At 44.3% G+C, this 19,373-nt stretch overlaps 4 protein-coding genes across 8 annotated transcripts; 2 read left to right on the top strand and 2 right to left on the bottom strand.

The window, feature by feature from the left end:
• Nucleotides 1–293: 293 nt before the first annotated feature.
• LOC122047340 (homeobox-leucine zipper protein HOX19-like) lies at nt 294–1,654 on the bottom strand. Its single transcript, XM_042608542.1, has 3 exons — nt 954–1,654; nt 804–883; nt 294–733 (listed from the first exon to the last, which is right to left on the bottom strand). Exons 1-3 carry the CDS (start codon nt 1,296–1,298, stop codon nt 430–432), a joined length of 729 nt encoding a protein of 242 aa, XP_042464476.1. The 5' UTR covers nt 1,299–1,654; the 3' UTR covers nt 294–429.
• A 9,833-nt stretch (nt 1,655–11,487) lies between these two features.
• Nucleotides 11,488–14,122, top strand: LOC122047337 (branched-chain amino acid aminotransferase 2, chloroplastic-like). 4 transcript variants are annotated; one of them, XM_042608537.1, is made up of 10 exons: nt 11,488–11,620; nt 11,710–11,762; nt 12,092–12,269; nt 12,347–12,526; nt 12,610–12,741; nt 12,809–12,898; nt 13,009–13,125; nt 13,383–13,478; nt 13,563–13,675; nt 13,784–14,122. In XM_042608537.1, exons 2-10 carry the CDS (start codon nt 11,713–11,715, stop codon nt 13,893–13,895), a joined length of 1,068 nt encoding a protein of 355 aa, XP_042464471.1. In that variant the 5' UTR covers nt 11,488–11,620; nt 11,710–11,712; the 3' UTR covers nt 13,896–14,122. The 4 variants fall into 4 exon arrangements, with proteins under 4 accessions (XP_042464471.1, XP_042464469.1, XP_042464470.1 ...); XM_042608535.1 differs by having other exon boundaries at nt 12,029–12,269; XM_042608536.1 differs by having other exon boundaries at nt 11,491–11,647.
• A 936-nt stretch (nt 14,123–15,058) lies between these two features.
• LOC122047339 lies at nt 15,059–17,172 on the top strand. Of its 2 annotated transcripts, none has more exons than XM_042608541.1 (3): nt 15,059–15,215; nt 16,320–16,739; nt 16,825–17,172. In XM_042608541.1, the coding sequence occupies exons 1-3, from the start codon at nt 15,150–15,152 to the stop codon at nt 17,041–17,043; spliced, it is 705 nt and encodes a 234-aa protein (XP_042464475.1). In that variant the 5' UTR covers nt 15,059–15,149; the 3' UTR covers nt 17,044–17,172. The 2 variants fall into 2 exon arrangements, with proteins under 2 accessions (XP_042464475.1, XP_042464473.1); XM_042608539.1 differs by having other exon boundaries at nt 16,305–16,739.
• Nucleotides 17,173–17,726: 554 nt separating this feature from the next.
• LOC122047338 (receptor-like protein 44) lies at nt 17,727–18,882 on the bottom strand. The gene has a single exon (XM_042608538.1). The coding sequence runs from the start codon at nt 18,747–18,749 to the stop codon at nt 17,922–17,924; it is 828 nt and encodes a 275-aa protein (XP_042464472.1). The 5' UTR covers nt 18,750–18,882; the 3' UTR covers nt 17,727–17,921.
• Nucleotides 18,883–19,373: the final 491 nt, after the last annotated feature.

Raw genomic sequence — 19,373 nt, 5'->3', positions numbered from 1 at the left:
AGTGTGTGTGTATGCATCAATTACTCACTCACCTTAATGAGATCTTTCTTTATCTTCTTCACCAATCATTCCTCCTTAGCTTCCCTTCAATTTACCGACACTATCACGTGTGCTATTTGCCTATTCTATCCCCCCTGCCACCACCATCTTGTCCCTCCCAAACTAAGAAAAACGTGTAATGATCAGTTGAGTTCTAAGTATGTTCTTGAAATCCGAATTGTGTTATTATATTTATACACGTACGGAGAACAGAGCAAACACAGGACGACCGAGCAATCCAGGAGTAAGTGAACTTGGTAAATAATAAACATATATATATATCAACTACATTCTGTCCTGATCACAACAATTTCTCCCTAGCCCAAGATGAAAAGAGAGGGTGTGGGTCAACTACCGCTAATGAATTAATACTTCCCCTGATCGATTAATTCAACACGTCGTGGAGTGGATGAAAGGATTACTACTAAATAACTGGGTCTTCGGAGCCACCGCCAGCGGCTCGCCGGCCCCGCCCTTGCTCCCGGGGACGATGGCCTTGCAGGAGGGGCACACGGAAAGGGTTGCTGCCGGAAATTGCATGTAGACTGCCGGAGGCGGCGGCGGCGGCGGCGATGGCAATTTTAGGGACTTCAGCTCCTGCAGCTCCCTGTGCAGTCGCCGGTTCTCGTCGGTCAGCGATTCGCAGCACCGCTTTAGGAACTCACAGTCGACCTCCGTCTGCTTCAGCTTCGTCCTGCGGTTGATCAGTTGGTTAGGTAATCATTCAAACGCGCTTAGAACGGTATAAATTATCAGAGAGAAACCTCGCTCTTCTGTTCTGGAACCAGACCTCCACCTGCCGCGGCCGCAGGTTTAATTGCTTCGACAGGGCATGCTTCTGTTTCTGCTCGTTACAGAATCAGGGAGGGAGTGTGAGCTGGGGTTAAATATGCCACAAAATTAACTATACTTACGGGATTCAGGGTGCTCTGCTCCTTGAAGCGGTCCTCCAACATGGCCGACTGCTCCTTGGTGAGCCTCAGCTTCTTCTTCCCTCCGCCGTCACTGCCCACGTAAGCAGCACCCTCCCCGTCTGTAAATTTCTTCTCCTTTTTGACCTCGGGCGATGGTTCGCGGGCTGCAGAGTAGGACGAAATGGCGCTGTGTGGCGGAGACGCTGCCCTGTTCTCCCTGCCGTCGCCCGAGAGGCTCAGGGCAAGTGGCGGACGCTTGCGGTTGCCGCCGCTTCCCGTGACGGCCAAGCCGAGGGCAAGGCTGGTGTCGCAGACATCGGCCTCCAGACTGACAGCGTCGTTCATGCTCTGCTTTCTTTGCGAAGACGGGGATGGCTTCACCAAGGATTAGAATTTGGAGATTTATAGACAGAAGAAAAAGAAAAAGAAAAAGAAAAAAAAAGGAAATGCGGCATGAATAGGGGAGGTTGACAAACGGAGGAAAGGAAAGGAAATGAAATGAAATGAAAGGAAAGGAGTAATTATCGAGGGAAAAGCAACGAGCAAGGCGTGATGTTGGCTTGCCTCCCTTTCGCCTTGAGATCCCTCTTCAATTCCTTCCTCGTCGTGACATTTATTAATTCTCAATTTTTGTAGCTAGTTTATACAAACATGCATCATAAATGGAATGAAAGAAACTTTGGTGCCGTGGCACACATGGCGTGTTTGGTTCCTTCATGGCATCGGAGTGGTTGCACTCCGGTGGATGTGGCCGCCTCACGTGCCTTGTGCCGGGCCTTTATTGGGCTGAGGGACGGTGGCAGTGAGGTGGACACGAGGGCTAATTGGTCAGTAAATAATTAATGACGCCATGGCCTCCCTCCGCGCGTGCCACACTAGTTTGCAACGCCCAAAACCAACCCCTCATCGAGTTACGAGCGAGCGAACCCTTTCGAAGTGGCACCGGCTGATCCACTAGTTTAGCTGCCATGTCAGATTAGGTAGAGAACATTGTATCTCATTAGGTGCCGTGTCAGATTAGGTTTAACACATTCTTCTATCGTACCAAACATAACCCATGATATCGGCCCTATGTGTTTTCCATGGGCCTCGGCCCAGTTAAATAATTAATAATTATATAATCAAGGAGCTAGGGCCAGGCTCACGATAAGCATTGACTTGAGGTACAACCGCGAAGCGTTTCTGACAAAGAAAAGTCTTAGCGATCTAATTAGTGAATAAATTTGCCATATATACGTTGGAGCATGATGGAAAGGTGAAGTAGATTATTATCCGTTCAAATCTTTTTTTAATTTTCAAAGTATTCTATCCATTCGATGTGTTGTAAAATTAGTGGGACGAAGTCCAATCTGAGTCCTCTCCTCAAATTGGGTCGGAATCAATCTCCATCAGCATCCCCAAGTGCTTATATATAAATCTTTGGTGGGCCTTCTTTTTGTGTAAGCCATGCCAAATGACTCATTTCGATCCCCACCTTCAATTTAGTCTACGTGATCGTGATCGATTTATCTCCACTCTCTCCTAAACTGTAGGATTGACTGACAGCTCCCTAAAAGTACTCATGATTTGATACCTTGGAGGATTTCCATCTTTTCCTGGCTAGCTGACATCAATGAGCATGTAGTTAGTTGCTACAGGGAGGCCACAAATCATGTTTAATTGACGTCGATGTTATCCGGTGCAGTACTGTTTGCACAATGAATTAATTCTATGAATGTCATAAATTAGCCTCGGCCCAAGGGAACTGAGACCGGCCCTTTGCCCAAAACAAATGCTAGCCTTTTTTTGACTATCGTATTCAATTCTTTCTCTCTTGTTTTTTCTCTCGTTTCTTCTTCAGTACTCGTTCTCGCTCACGCCACCAACCAGAAGGAAAATTAAGATGTCGCAGTATGTTAACACGACACTTCATTATAAAGTTGGGAAAGTGATGGAGCCAACCAATGCGTGAATTCTGCCACTGCGGATCGAACAAGCTAAGACAGCACGTACGGCAGCCAGGATTGGAGGACTTCCGGCTGCCCCTAATTTCTACTTTACTTCCTCCCCTTTTCCATTTCCTTCCTGCCTCTGCCGAAAGAAACCACAGGGTTCGAATAACGTGCATGTTTTGCAAAAAAAAAAAAAAAAAAAAAAAAGCTCAACGAATTGCATTGACACTGAGCGATACACGCCCCATGCAGCTACCACGCTCGCTTTGTCTGATATATTACAGATCAGCGCAACGTCTGCTTGGCATGGATCGTGATAAGCGTCAAACAGACTTGCTTGAAACGCAGCTCGCTTGCAATAATTCCTTTCGAAAGTCTTGCGGATTACCCCCAAAATGGTTTCGTGTTTATTGACCGTGTATGGCTGAAGCGGCACGGCTTTATTCCAAAGAATTTTTCCCTGTTTAGCATTAACAGGAACAATTCTAGCTGAGGAACGTAACGGCCATTCATTAATTGCTGAAGAGGCGTGTGTTAAGCTCTTTTTGCATATTAATATCATTTTGACATTCTGATTGATTCTGCGGCTCTCGTTTTGTTTTTTTCCTCAAGTGTTAACGTGGTTTCACGTTCATTGCAATTTGTTTTTAAACGCCACATCGGGTTGGCGCATGAAAATTTTTCATCGGCATCAGAACGTAAATTAGAAAGTACTACAATAATTAATGGATTATCAACCCAGCATTTGTAGTTAATCATCAGTCAAAAAAAAAAAAAATTCATTCGGTTCTCGATTTTTCAATGAATACTAGATATGTATCATCGGAACTGAGACTCGATTTTTCAATGAATACTAGATATGTGTGAATGGAGAAAAGATAGAAAGAAAAAATACTCCATTTAAATGAGAATTTAGTCTAACATTAGGATGTTGACGAGTGGCTCATATTTGGATGAAGGGATGTCATGGAAGAAAAATCTATTAAGATTTTTCGTAATAAAATTCTGTTAAGATTTTATATAACAGAATTTTGTTATGTTTTTCATAACAAATTCTGTTACGTTTTTATCGGGTCTGGGGGTTTAGCAGTATTTATAGGGATCATTGTAAACCCATTGTAGATCAGAAAACACAAGAATCATTAGATGTGATTCTCTTGTGTAGAAGAGAATTCTAATAAAGCTTCGGCCGTTTTGTGGAGTAGGCAAGTCGCCGAACCACGGTAACTCTTTTTCTTTCTCTTCTTCTTCTCCTTCCTGGTGTTTGCTCTCTTTTGTGCGTCTTTGTCTTGTTGTTCCGCGCGATCTCTTTTCTCTCTTCCTCTTCTTCCGCGGTTCAGAAAGGTTGAGAGGTATTGCCCCCTCTTTGCACAACATAGGAGTTTTAAGGTATATTGGTTTCGATCTTGTTAAAAAATTATGGAGATGGTAAGCTAGAAATATGACTGTCGCGTTGACTCTTGTAGACTCTGCTCCGCTCTGTAACATAAGAAATGTCAGTGTCAAGCCAAGGAAGGGGTCCCCACATTGGCCCTTCGACGTTCAAGTCAGTCACTGGAAAGAGAAAAAAGATGAAGAGCAACAGTAGACACAAGCGTGAATAGTGAATAACGCGTACCTCCGCCGGTATATAGATCTCTTTATATAGTGCCTTGGTGTGCGACGTTCGCACTTCTCTTGAGACGTGAGCACGTTTTCCAATTGATCGTGGGCACACTCTTCAATTTGTCCTATGAAAGGATATGTTAGGAAAGTGCCTCTGAGACCATACCTTAACATGAAATGCATATCCCTGACAAGACAGTAGAAGCTTCCGTCGTACGATCTGCCTGTTGACCATGTCTTCTGTCAGTGACGATATCTCCCTAAAGGATACGTCAGTGATCCAGCTCCTCGGCTGAGTGGGATAGCCGCTTGGCTGAGTACTCCTCCGCTCGGGCGGACTCGGCTGCTCTTCCGCGTGGACAGGTCTCGATAGTTTGTTTTCGCCCGACTGGACTAACGCTCCTCCTCTGCTTTGTGACGATCGTATGATGATCTTGGCCAAACGGGCGCTTCGTTTGGATCGACCCTTTGCTGATCGAGCAATACATGCCTGATCGGCCACTACTGGAGAGATCTATTTAGCCCCTCGGTGTCCGACCCTTTGTCGTTAACCTCCTTGATTTTGACCTCCACGTTGGCTGCTACCTTCGTCATTTGACCCGCATTTAGTGGGCCCCCCTTTATCATAGCATCACAAGTCTTCTCCTCAAGTCTAGTCGAAGGAGGTTACAAATCCGACTGACTGGACGAGTAGTGCCTCGGGTGAACCCCACTGATCGGGCACTCTCTGTGTTCTGGAGGCTGGTCAGCCCATATCTTCTAATTGTCGTTCAGATAAGCGTCGAAGTTTTATAGCTGAATTGGAGATCTAATTCGTCGGCTGGCCATTGATTGCTTTGAACTCGAGCTCCTGAATGGATCACATAATCTTCAAAGCCTGCGGTGGACCTGTCGCTCAATTGCATCATAGCCAGATATTTGTGTCGATCAGGATTATTGATGACAGCACTTAGCGAATTTTTTCCCTTCTCTGCGCTTTCTTGGAAGAGCTCCCTTTCATAGTGGTTGCCGTCATCCAAATTTCTGGAAAACTATGCAAATCCTCGATCATTATGGCCGAGAATGCGGTCATGACTTTTAATTAAGTCTCATTAATACTCTCCCGTAGTTGACGACCACATGCCCTATCTTATGCCACCGCACGTTTGACATGATAGACGGATATCCCCTGCTGATGTGACAAGCGACTTTTCAAATTTCATGGCCAAATTTCGTCCTTATTTTTCGCAACCCTCGATCGGCCGACTCTAAGTGATCGGCCACGAGGTTTATAAACCCTCATCTGCTCGCCGTCATCTCCACTTTGCCTGGCGCTTTCGTCTTCGAGCAGTCTCTGCGATGTTTCTTCTCTGGGTGATCTTTCTCAGTAAGATTCTTCTCTTTTTCCTTCGTTGAATTCGTGCATTGCTTCTTCTCTATTCCTTTGTTTTCGATGGCCGATTTTCCACAACTGCTTGTGTCCATCCCCCGGACTTTGGTACACTTCAACCAAGTCTAGGTTTAACGGGGAGGAGATAGACCAGCTTAAATCCTCATACCATTTTCCATCTTATTATTAAATTGTCATTCCCTCTGCTTATGACCGGCCACACGAACCGCCAGCCAACTTCTTAACCTTCTTTAAGGACCAATTTTGTGCAAGCCTTCGGTTTCCCGTTCATCCTTTCTTTTCCACCGTCTATAAATATTTTCACATCTCCCTACATCAATTAGTACCAAACTCCTTTAGGTTGCTGTGCGGGGTAGTAGTTTTGTTCCACCTGCATGCCCTTCCCTTGATGCCTTGGGTTTTTCATTATTTCTATTACCCTAAACTATCCAAGCCGGGGGCCTTCTTGTTTCAAGCCCGAGTGGCCTCAGTTTGACAAAATGTTGTCCTCCAATAAGCATTGGAGGGAATATTATTTCTTTGTTCATTTTCCCGAGCGACTCGACTTCCCGATCGGTTGGTAGATGGAAGTGATGACACCTCCGTCGCTCGGGAGATATCGAAGTCGATCGGACTATCTCAAACTAACGTCCAGTTTGGCCGGTCATAAGTATCACATTCACCGGCTGCTGTTGGAGGGCGTCCTATATGCATTCGGCCTAAGCCTAATCCGAACATGGCTGCCGCCCAACCTAGGTATGTTCTTCCTTCTCCTCATCTTTGAATCTAACTAATTTCTCTTTCTTTTTTGCAGCCCGAATCATACTGAGGGTACGTTTAGCCGACAAGAACAGGCTCGTGGATGCAAATATCAATGCAGCGGTCGTGGCCGAGTTAGAGAGTCATGGTCTAGAGCCGGTCACCCACTCTGACGATCCATTCGGTGAAGCGGGTGAGACACATGCACCGACCAGCGAGGGTGGAGGGAGTCAAACAACGACTAGTAGACCGGCGGTTGTCATAGCTGACCTACCTCCCGAGGACATTCCATGCTGTCGATCGCGGTGGCCTCAGAGTCTGCTACCTCTGGTGAGCCTCTGATACGACACAAGAGGTAACGCGGGGAAGCTTCTTCCCGCTCTACCACTTCCACCCTGCAAGCCCTTGCTCGCATCGATTCTCGTCCATCATCCGAGCTGGGCGAGACATCGACGCTCACTCTTCCTGAGCAGGGAGCCACAACGTTCCATACTTCACTATCCTCCAACCGAATGGCCTCGCTATTCGGGCTACCATCGAGGACTACTTGTGCGTCATCGATCGCCTTCATGCCACTAAAAACCTCGCCGGCCGCACAAGTATCCATCATACGGGCGTCCTAGATGCCTAAGTCTATGGGGAGAGCGACTTCTGAGCCTTCCAGTCCGAGCGACTAGAGACATAACAGTCATCATCCATTTGCCCACTGATGAATGGTGCAGCCTGGACGACGTAGCATCCTGGACCCCGAGTACCAGATTCAGATTCAAGTGTCGCTAGCACAAGTATAGGTTGATGCCAGGGTCCACATGACGGTCATCTCACCGGGGAAGCTTGCGAATAGTCATACCTATATTGCCACTAGGGTATGCATATTGCCTTTATATTTACTTGCTTTTATCCGTTCGACACTTACAATCTCATTATCACTGTAGTATTGGGTGGAGAGTCTGGTCATGTACCAAAGATTAGCCTTTCTGGAGCATGAAGTCCAACAGCTGCGCGCTCCGAGAAGCCAATCAGAGGCTGCTCGGGGATGTACGGAGCAGTTGACTGTTGAGGCGGCCCAAGTGAAGGCTGATCTATAGAAGAGCTCCAAGTTGCTACAAGCGGAGAAGGTCAAGAGTGTCAAACAGGCTTCGCAACTAGCGAGGCTCAACAAGCAGGCCAGCTCCTTTGAGTCGAAGATAAATTTCACCAATGCTCGAAAGCTCCGAGCCATTGAGGACATGGATATCAAGAACAAGGAGGCTCGGGTCTTAGCTCAGAATCTTAAAGAGACTGAGGCCACGCTGAATGCCGAGCAGGAGAGTCGGTCGACAGAGCAAGCTGCGGTGAAGGTCCAGCTCGCCGCCAAGGATGATGACTTGGAATCATTGAAGTCCGAGTTGGAGACATCCTGATCGGCCCTCCAAATTTATCAAGATGAAAAGCCTAGTTGGTTTGAAGTCCTCAAGCAGGATTATCTTCGCTCGGACGCCTTCAACAACCAATTCACGGACTGAGCACTCCATCCCTTCAATTTCAGAATTGATGAGACTATTGAGCAGTTGAAGAACGACGACTATCTCCCTTCCGCGCTTACCAATAAGGTTATCAACCGGGAGAAGCTTATCGAGTCGCTCCCCGACAATGCGCTCGACTATCTCGAGTAATTTTCATTTTTGCCTTCTTGGGTCGCCTTCTGTATTTTCTTCAGATGTAAAAAAATTTTCTAAGTGTAAATGAATGTATCACCGTTCAACATTTCATCTTTTTGTCAGACTGTGCAAGTGCTCGTTGATGACTCGTCGTTCGGCATTTCGTCACTTTGTTAAGTTTTGTAAGTGCTAAAAGAATGTGTCACCGTTTGGCTCAAGCGGGGCTATGCACCACTTAGCATTTTATAAAGTTTTTTGAAGTATAATTCTCCGCTTTCTTGATCGTCAGTGTAACTACTCTCAGAGACTTCTGCATGCTCATTCCAGCATAAGCCGAACGGTTGTATCATAGCGATGCGTCTCTGTTTTGGTTACTACTCGACCTGTTAACTTTACTTTATGAATTTAGGAAGCCACTTGATCTTGTTCATCGTCGACTCAGTTTTAGAGCCGCCACTCGGCTATTATTCGTCGTAGACTCGAGTTTATAGCTACCACTCGGCTGTTGAAGTGTAGATTTGGGTTTATAGCTGCCGCTCGACTGTTGAAAGCGTAGACGAGGGTTTATAGTCACCCATCGTCTCTTGAAGTCGTAGACAAGGGTTTATAGTCTCTGCTTGACTATTGGCATAAACTAAGGTTTATAGTCGCCGCTCGACTGTTGATGAAGACAAAAGTTTATAGTCGTCACTCGACTGTTGACGTATACTAAGGTTTATAATCGCCACTCGACTATTGACGAAGACAAGGATTTATAGTCGTCGCTCGACTGTTGACGTAGACTACGGTTTATAGTCATCGTTCAACTGTTGACGAAGATAAGGGTTTCTAGTCACTGCTTGACTGTTGACGTAGGCTAGGGTTTATAGTCATCGCTCGACTGTTGATGAAGACAAGAGTTTATAATCGTCGTTCGACTGTTGACGTAGACTAAAGTTTATAGTCGCCGCTGAACTTTTAACTTGGCCGAACGACACAAAAGTCTGGAACACTTTGGATTTTTATTCATTGTCTTCCTACATTCACAAGACACATACTTATACTAGTACATCTGGATTTAACCACGCACCTCTCACTTAGCCCTATAGGGCTGGAGATGGTTTGTGTTCCAGGGTCACTCGAGCTTTCTCCCATCTTCGTCCTGTAGGTAGTAGGCTCCCGAACGGAGCTTCTGAACGACTTTGAAAGATCCTCCCTAGGGAGCCTCCAGCTTGGTGATGTCGCTGCTCAGGCGCTCCTATAGGCTCAGCCGACGCCTCCTTTCTTCTTGTTGCTTGGGCCTCTTCTACGTTTATGCACTCCATGGCCCTCCTAAGCAGGTGGTTGAAGTCTTTCAGCAATCTCCGGATGAGTGAGCGGAAGAACTCTCCTTCGGTGAGCTCCTGGGTGAAGGCGTTCACCAATATTTCCAAGGAGACTAATGGAATATCCATGGCCACTTAATTGAAACGTTTGATGTAGACCCTTAATATCTCCTTGGGCATTTGCTTCAAGGAAAATAAGTTAACGCTCATCTTCTTGTAGCGGCGGCTGTTGGTGAAGTGGTGCAAGAATGTCAGTCGGAAGTCTTTGAAACTATGAATCGAGTTGAACAACATTCATCTGAACCAGCGTTGCGTTGACTCGGAAAGGGTAGTGGTGAAGACCCGACACTTCACCCCGAAAGTGTACTGATGAAGTGTGGTCGTGTTATCAAACTGGATCAGGTGGTGGTTTGGATCGGTTGTTCCGTTGTACTCATCAATCGTCAATGGGGTGTAGTGCTTTGGCAGAGGGTCGTCCAAGATTCCCTGAGAGAACTGTTGATTGATCCGCTCGGGTGAATTATCATTCCTTGGTGCTTTCCCTTTGCATGCATCCCGAAAGGATGCGTCGTCCGAGGAGGTTCCTCGTTCCTTATCCACTCGGTCTAGCTCCTTTGATGGAGTGTGGAATAGTGCTCGATGGAAGGGGATCGACACGTTGGGCGTGTCTCCGTATATGTCGGTTGACTTCTTACTCTGTCCCCGAACTGGTATATGCTCTGCTCAGTCTTCATATCCGGCTTGATGATCCCACTGTTGAGGTCGCGGGCTCCTATACCTGGCGATCGGCCAACACTTGTTGTTGTTATTGCTTCACTATTTTTACTGCTCGAGCTTGTATCAACATATCCAGCTCCTCCTTTGTTAAAGTCACCCTGGCGAGTCGCACAGTGTCTTCCATCTTCGCGTTTCAGATGTAGGCTATGTTTCCTCCCACAAACAGTGTCAATTTGATCCTATCCGATAATCGTGGAAATGACAAGCTGGGGATGTGGTTGCCGCATTGACTGGATGTAGACTCCGCTCCGCTCTGCAACACACTAAACGTCAACGCCGAGCCAAGGAAGGGGTCCCCGACGTTGACCCTCCGACGCTTAAGTCAGTCACCGAAAAGAGAAAAAAGATGGAGCAACAGTAGACACATGCATGAATAGTGAATAATGAGTACCTCCGCCAGTGTATGAACCTCATTTATATAGTACCCTGATATGCGATGTGCGCACTTCTCTCGAGACGTGGGCACATTCTTCAATTGATCATGGGCACGTTCTCCAATTTATCCTATGAAAGGACATGCCAGGAAAGTACCTATGACATCAGACCTTAACAAACCATGAATATCCCTGTCGAAACAATAGAAGCTTTCGTCATACGATTCCCCCCGTTGACCATTTATTGTGTCAGTGGTGCTATCTCCCCGAAGGATACGTCAGTGATCCATCTGCTCGGCCGAGCAGGATAGCCACTCAGCTGAGTACTCCGCTCGGCCGGACTCGACTGCTCTTCCACGTGGTGACAGGTCTTGATAGTTTATTTCCGCCCTACCGGATTAATGCTCCGCTCATACGCACGCTCCTCTACTTTGTGATGACTGTATGATGATCTTGGCTAAACGAGAACTTCACTTGGACCGACCCTTTGTCGATCGGGTAATATATGCCCGATCGGCTACTACGGGAGAGATCCGCTTGACCCCTCAGCGTCTGTCCTTTTATCATTAACCTCCTTGACTTTGACCTCCACGCTGACTGTTAACTTCATCTTTTGATCCATACTTAGTTGGTCCTTTTTTATCACCGTATCATGTTCATATGTATGTAACTAAAATATTACTATAAAATTAATAACGATTCCTATTGAAATTAATGGCGATTCCTATTGACATTAATGACAATATTAAATTCACTAATTATATTTCATACTACCACGTTTTTTAATTACCGTGGATAATCAATCTTATAATTAAGGAGGAGATCGAGGGAGAACGATCAGTTGCAATTTGCTGCTGTCCTCCGCCGGTTTGTAAATTAGATTGAAGAAGCTACATCGATCTTTGTAGGCAAGGATAGCTCCCATGCTTTCTGGGGTCTGTATACTTTGCACGTAAGAATTTAAATAGTACTATTTGATCAACCGTGGGGTTTGCAGGTCATGGAACGCTCCTCTGCGTCATGCTCTGGCTCTCGCTTCGACACAGCCAGGTACGTAAGTTCTAATTCCTCCAAAAATCCTTCGAAAATTGTGAATTCTTGCTTCTGTTGTTTTAATATCCTTTTTTAAGGATGCCCTTGTGGAAGTTTATTTGATCATCCAATGCTGCTTGACTGATTATTTGTAACCATTAATTTTGAGTTTCAAAAGGGGGAAGAAAACATATAACCCACCCGATCGATTCTATCTCTTAGCTTATACAATGAAAATATTCTCTATTTCTAAGCATAGTAATTCTACAATTGTGAGATCATAGGAGTGACGAAGACGGTGCTGATATTCCAAACATCCAAATTTCACTTGTGAGATCGATTAACAGGAGTGACGAAGAGTGCGCCGATATGATCAACTGGGATGAGCTCGGCTTTGCCTCTGTACAGACTGATTTTATATACGTAATGAAATGTTCTCTGGATCAAAAATTCTCAACAGGGGCTCTCAACAGATACGGAAACATTGAGCTGAGTCCTTCGTCGGGCGTTCTTAATTATGGCCAGGTAGCTAGGAAACATTGTACATCTGCTCAACTGCTTTGATTGTTAATTATTTGAAGGTCTATAATTGTGGCGATCAGGGTCTATTTGAAGGTCTGAAAGCATACAGGAATACAGAAGGCGATGGCATTTTGCTCTTCAGGCCAGAAGAGAATGCACTTCGCATGCAAGTCGGCGCGGAGAGGATGTGCATGCCATCTCCATCTGTCGAACAATTCATTCATGCTGTCAAACAGACCGTGCTGGCTAACAAAAGATGGGTATACATAGACCGAAACATGCATGCAATATATTTAATTTGAGATATTGCTACTAATTATTAATCAATGATCGATGTACGTAGGTGCCTCCTCAAGGAAAAGGATCTCTCTATATCAGGCCATTGCTGATGGGGAGCGGAGCAGTTCTTGGTTTGGCTCCAGCACCAGAATACACGTTCCTAGTCTTCGTTTCACCTGTGGGCACTTATTTTAAGGTATTAATTTGCCTCCTCTGATCTCCACAGTAAATGTTTTGTTTTATTAATTTTGCATTTGTTTCAGGAGTCGATACATCTGGTCGTAAAGGATGAAGTTCATCGTGCCTTTCCTGGCGGAACAGGCGGAGTCAAGGCAATCAGCAATTATGCCCCGGTATTTTGTAGTTTTGTTTCTTTTTATCTGATCTAAGGAGCAATAATTTTAAATTCTGTCAGATTTCAAATTTTCACCCTTGCCCTATTTAATTTAATTTGTTGTCTCAGGTTTTCAAGGCACAGAAACAAGCAAAGAGTGAAGGATTCACAGATGTTATATATCTTGATTCTGTTCAGCACAAGTATTTGGAGGAGGCCTCTGCATGCAATTTATTTGTCGTAAAGGTATACATTGCCTCGTAGTTTTCTTCAATCAAGTTGTGTTTTACTCTGATAGGGGGAAAAAAGAGAAGGTTAATGGAGCAATATAAAAACAAATTAACTGGATCTACCAGAGTACAAATGTTCTATTTTAGAAAGGAATCTATGCATAACAAAAGTTAGAAGAGCAATCTGACATTAAATTAATTAATCCCAAATACATAGTAACAAATTAAAACCTTTCAGTCAATATGTTCACCGGAGCAGATAATTTCACGCAGGGGAATGTCATCTCGACGCCAATAACGATGGGAACCATTTTACCAGGGATCACGCGCAAGAGCGTCATTGAGATTGCACGAGATCATGAGTATCAGGTCACAGCTCCCCCTTTTCCATAAGAATTTTACACAGTGTCTTCCAGCTATATATTTTTCTGATGATTTTGGTTTAACTCTTAGGTTGAGGAAAGGCTCGTTGCTCTAGAGGAACTGTTTGATGCTGATGAAGTATTTTGCACAGGAACTGCTATCGTTGTTGCTTCTGTAGACAGCATCACTTATCAAGGCCAGAGGTAGCAAGCGCTGTATAAAACGATTTCTTCAAGAATATCTTCATATAATTCTGATTCTGATTCTTGACAATGAAGAACAATCGACTTAATTTGTGGAGCATGCTGCAGGATTCAATTCAAAACAGGAGACAACAGTGTGAGCCAGCAGCTGTACAAAGTCCTTACGTCGATTCAGATGGGCCTGGCAAAGGACGACAAAAATTGGACAGTGGAAGTTTGATCAATATATCGAAACCCAAATCACATATAGCTGTGACGTTGTGATCCCCTCTCCATATTAGTGCTCTTGATATATTATGATTGGAAATGAAGTTCGACGAATAAAATAAAAAAAATTAAATAAATCTCTATTTCTTCTAAATCTATTTCAGTACTTGTTGCAAAGGAAGCATCATCGATCCTTTGCTTACGATTTTTTTAAAAATATATATTCATAAATTAAAGAAATGGAAATTTTGGATTTATTTGATCGAAGATGTTCTTGGAATTTTCTTCCACATTTTACTAAAAGGAGCACGCTTTTTTTAAAACACCTTTAAAATTACTAAAATAAAAAAAAATAGTGTTATTCTTTTTCTATCCCCTCTCTTCATTCATGATTAAAAAGAACTTGTATCAGGTTCACTATTGGACCTGATATGATTTTATATCATGCCCATGATACACATCTCTGGTCTTTATACAGAGGAGGTCCCGGGTGAAAAAAAAAAGGTCCAAGATAAATTTGAGCCCCACTACTCAAGGTTCCCAATTACATGCCTAAAAAAATAAAAGTAAAAGACAATATCTGAAATATGAATTTGGACCCAACTATTTAAGGCCTCAATTACATGCATATAATACATAATACTAAAAAAAAAATATTTGGGTCCTCTCAAATAATGCACCCAGGGCCATCGCCCAGTGCCGCCCTCCTCGAGGGCCGGCCTTGACGATGAGCCTACGTACTATGGGTCTGATATAATCCAATATTATCAAGCACACGCTGAGTATAATATTTTCTTATATCATGCATTTTGAATCTAATATTGAATCATATCAGGTCCAACATAGATCTATTATTTTCTTATATCAAATCTGTGCATTGAAAAATAAGGTGGGATTTAAGATGTTAGGGAGAAGAGTAGAAAGAGAATAATTCTATTTTTAATGCTCTATTTTATAGTTGTAAAATTAAGTTGTTTAAATAAGAAAGCCGCTCCTTTATGTAAAAAATCGAATTTTCTTCGTCAGGATACACGAACTACAAATTTGATGGGCCGCACCATCATCTTCAGTCCAACAAGTGAAGAGATTAGAATCGGCCCAAATCAAGAATACAAAAAACACGAATCTTAAAGTATCGTACACGCTTTAAAAACGCACCATCGTTCTGGATATGGGCGGAGCGGAGGAGTTGATGAAGTCGTCGACTTGGAGGGAGACGAAGAAGAGGAAACCCTAATAAGTGGGAGGGCGATCTGCATCATCGGCAATGGCGACGGCGACGGTGGCGGTCGCGGCAACTTGTTCGAGTTCACTGCTTCTTCCCAGACGCAAAGTTAGTTCCAAACTTTCCTTCTTTCCTCGTCGTCGTCTCTGGTCAGTTTTTTTTTTTAGTGCTGTTGAACAAAATTCGTCATCAGTTGAAATTTGGTAAACTTGGGATTTGTTGGGGGAATGGGACATCATGACGAAAAAGTGCTGATTTAAAACTGGAAAATCTAGGTTTCTGGGTAACGCTGATTAGCATTTGAGAGAAATGTTCTGATGGTGAAGTGTTTGGTGAACCTTGGATGAGACGGTTTATTGAAAGAAACAAGATTAGTTCTAATGAAAATTAGATTCCTTTCTCCCCATTAGAGCTAATTTCTTTTCTCGTCCGACTTCATCAAACACTTCAGCATCTGAATCAAGGAAGAAATTGAACCAATAAACGATCCTTTAATGGCTGAGAAAGTTTTAAAATTATCTCTACCTTTCATTTTTTTTTTGTATATATAATATTGTTATGGAATGATTGGATAAAAAGTGAGGTTAATACTGTTATTGTGAAGGATGAGTTGGCAAATTGGAAGGCCAAACTTGTATAGGTCATACAGCCATGCCGCCAAAAGTTCAGAATTAGCTCGGGCAGCTAAGAACTACATGAGAGCTGGTGAGAATGATTATTGCTTAATGCTTATCGATGGTGAGCAGGAATAATTAATATATGTGAGGAAATCATTGGGTTCTGATGTTTGAAGATTTAAGCCACTGTAAATGTTCTAAGAGACCAAATACAATAAACTCAAAAAACTATTGCCTGGCTATCGTGCTAGTGTACCCATCCTGAATTCCTATATGTGATGCTTTTTCAATTGTCTGATTAGAATAGATCATATAATTGAGTTAGAAATGTGCTTGATGAACTCTTTAACTACTTAAAGTTGGAGTTTAAGTGAACTCCTATGAGTTTGCCATGTTGATTTTGTCATGATATTGTTCTTGTTAGTTCAAATTCGTCAAACTTTGTAGTTAATATTATGCCATTTTAATCCCCTGAGATTCATCTTTGTTACCCACCTAAATAGCACAGACTGCACAGGGCATATAATATACTAGAGAACTCATATAGATTCTTTAACATCAATTTTCTCATTTTTGTCAGAACAATGATCTGCAGATCTGGAAAACTTATGACATTCATAGGCTCTATCCTTATTCCAGAATTCACTTCAGCCAGAAACATGTAAGGGGTTCGTTCACGAAATTGCAAGCTTCTGGTGATTTTGCAGACCCAAAGAAAGCTAGTATCCATCTCCATAGGTTAGCAGATAAACTGCTGGAGGTCTTTCCTAAGCCATTGAAAGAATTTCCTTGGGAGGAAGCCAAAAAAGTTGTTCTTCATCAATTAGTCTTTCTCGGAAAAACAGCTCTTAAGTGGTCCTTCATTGTGTTGTATGCTCTAAGCTTTTTATCAGACATATCTCTTTCTATCTCATGTGATTTAGAGCTTCTAATACCAGTCGGTCTCTTCATTGGTGTATCACTAGCAGAATTCTTAAAAGAATCCCTGCAAGAGTTTTTCAAGACTACTGCAAAGGTAAACCCTCTGGTTTATTATAGTTAACTTTATTCGTTCCAGCTCATGATTTGAAACCAGTCCATGTTTTGACTTATTTGAACAGAATGGGGATTTCGATAAGCATCTTCTTGGCATTGGATCACTTTTTGTGCTCGTTAAGTGCATTTCTTTGTGCTTCCAAATGCAAGGGAGGTTGTTTCTTTCTCATGCTGCTAATGGTGGGCTGATGCAAGTTCTTTGGCTTGCACGGAGGTTACGGCAGACAGATGATCTCCAGAATCAAAACACCCGATCAACCAACATCCCCAGTTCTAGCGGTTAATGACTGTCTTATAAAATATCAACAGTTTACCATTCATGATTAATTGAAAGAATGTGTTAATCGGGATCTATTCATAGTGACTTTTCCTGCATAGCAAATATACTCGTAGTAAATGGATGTTGCATATAACAGAGCCCTGGTACCTCCGTATACAGTTCTGCCTCTTTCTCTGATTTGGAAGTGTTTGATTGAATTATTCATCGTGTGTCAACACCAATAGCAGTGCCTCGTGTATTTATTGAACTGATTGCTTTGATCAACTCAGAAGCTGCTTAGCCCAAAGTGTCATTGACGAGTGCCAGAAAAAAAAGTGGTAAAAGTAGCGACTAAAGCTAGTGAGCTCAATAAATTTACATTTTAGTGATGTAACAACACCTAGTGCAGTGAGATTGAGGAAGGCACGCACTACTCCACCACAAGTGTTATTTGTTCATTGGGAAATGAAGGGCAACACACTTTGGAGCTCTATTCAAACCCATGTTTGACTTTTTGGCCATTGACTGTTTGACGACAAGAAAGGGCCCGTCTTAGTGTTGGCCACTCATTTTTTCTTCAGTCAACAATCAATCACCAGAAACCATAATTCATGTTCCAGCTTTAAAGGTGATGAACTACTTCGCTGTGCTTTGTCCTCGCTATCATTTTGTTGTGTAAAAGGCTACAAACAGAGTCCATGATTTGATTAATTTCTTTATGAACGTTTGGTAAATTTGCCAGAACAAAGTTGCAATTTTTTTTTCAGGCATTCTAATAGGAAAAGAGAACCAAGAAAGAGCTAATTTTACTGATCGAAGAATCATAAGATGAGCTCAAGATATGGGATTTTAATGGCGAAACAGATCCAAATGAAGAAGAAGAAGAAGACACGGATTTCTTCCCTATTCGCCGTCCACGGACGGCTGCTTCCTCAGCCTGAGCCAGACGCAGACGATGGTGAAGCTGAGGACCAAACTGATGAGGCCGCTGCCGAGTCCAATCCCGACAATGGCGATCACCGAAATCCCCCTCCCTTTAGCCGGTGGCAGCGGGTAGCCGTAGAGCCCCTTGTTGCCGGCGAAGGAACTGGCGTTGAACCGCGGCAGAGTCCCGGTCCGATTCGCAAGCGACGGCGGGATGGGCCCCTCGAGGTGGTTGTAGGAGACGTCGAAGGCGGAGAGGCGGACGAGGAGCCCGAGCCCGTCGGGGATGTCGCCGGACAGCTGGTTGGAGTGGAGGTCAACGACGTTGAGATAGAAGCAGAGGGCGAGCTCGGGGGGAATGGGCCCTGTGAGGCGGTTGACGGAGAGGTTGAGAACGGCGAGGTTAAGGAGGGCGGAGATCTCCGGCGGGATACCGCCCCCAAGCTGGTTGGAGGAGAGGTCCAGCCACTGGAGGTTGGTGCAGTTGGAGACGAATGGTGAGACGGCGCCGCCGAGGGCGAGTCCGGCGAGGGTGAGCTTGTAGACGCGGCCGTTGTTGCAGGTGACGCCCTCGAGGTGGGAGGTGAAACCGTCGCAGGGGGCGGCGAAGGCAGCGCGGCTCCAGTTCCGGAGGCTGTTGCTGGGGTCCGTCAGCGACCGCCGGAGGTTGGAGAGGCAGGCCTCGTCATCGGGGTCCGCCGAGGCCCACCGCGGGAAAGGGAGTAGGAGTGCGGCGAGCTGGACGGCGAGGAGAAGCTCCGGTGTAGGCGCCATGGAATGGATTCGAGGGGATCGAGAGCAGCGCATGAGGATAAAAGAAGGGGAAAAAAATTACCATCTTTGAGCTCGTGGTCGTGGTCGTGGAGTTTGTTTAAAGATGGTCATGGGCTCGAGGCAAATGGCGTGTTGGATTCCGGTTCGTATCTATGAATTTAAATGCTTAAAATTATGTTGGATTTGGATCATGATTGGTTGCATCCCTTGTTTGATTATTGGAATTGGAGTTGGGGCATCCATTTGTTCTATGGGACCTGACCTGACCTGACCTGATAAAGCAGCAGGAGACAGTAAGTTAGAAAAAGGCACCGCATGCGTGCACCAGCATCACGGGTGAACCGTAGCTTCAGGCTCCCTTTAGTGTTTACTACTGAGGAGGGAGGAAGATAAGTGAATCTAGTTTTACCACAATAGTCATCGCCTAATCAACGATCTATATCGTTTTAAGAGCTCCATTGGCAGCAATAAGGTCGAGAGCAGAGGTTGGCATGAATGCCAAAGAGGGATAAGGAGGATGCAATCAATGTCAACAACTGTCCCACTGCCACTCCAAGACATTGGCAACAAAATGTTTGTCTGTTCACTATTTCAATCATCTCTTCCCTGCTTCCATGCAATTTTGAACCATAGCACTTCAATGCATTCATCATTTTT

The sequence above is a fragment of the Zingiber officinale genome, chromosome 2B (genome assembly GCF_018446385.1).
Source record: "Zingiber officinale cultivar Zhangliang chromosome 2B, Zo_v1.1, whole genome shotgun sequence".
NCBI classification, from domain to species: Eukaryota; Viridiplantae; Streptophyta; class Magnoliopsida; order Zingiberales; family Zingiberaceae; genus Zingiber; species Zingiber officinale.
The sequence above is the reverse complement of the archived record's forward strand: the minus strand, read 5'-3'. Positions and strand labels throughout refer to the sequence as shown.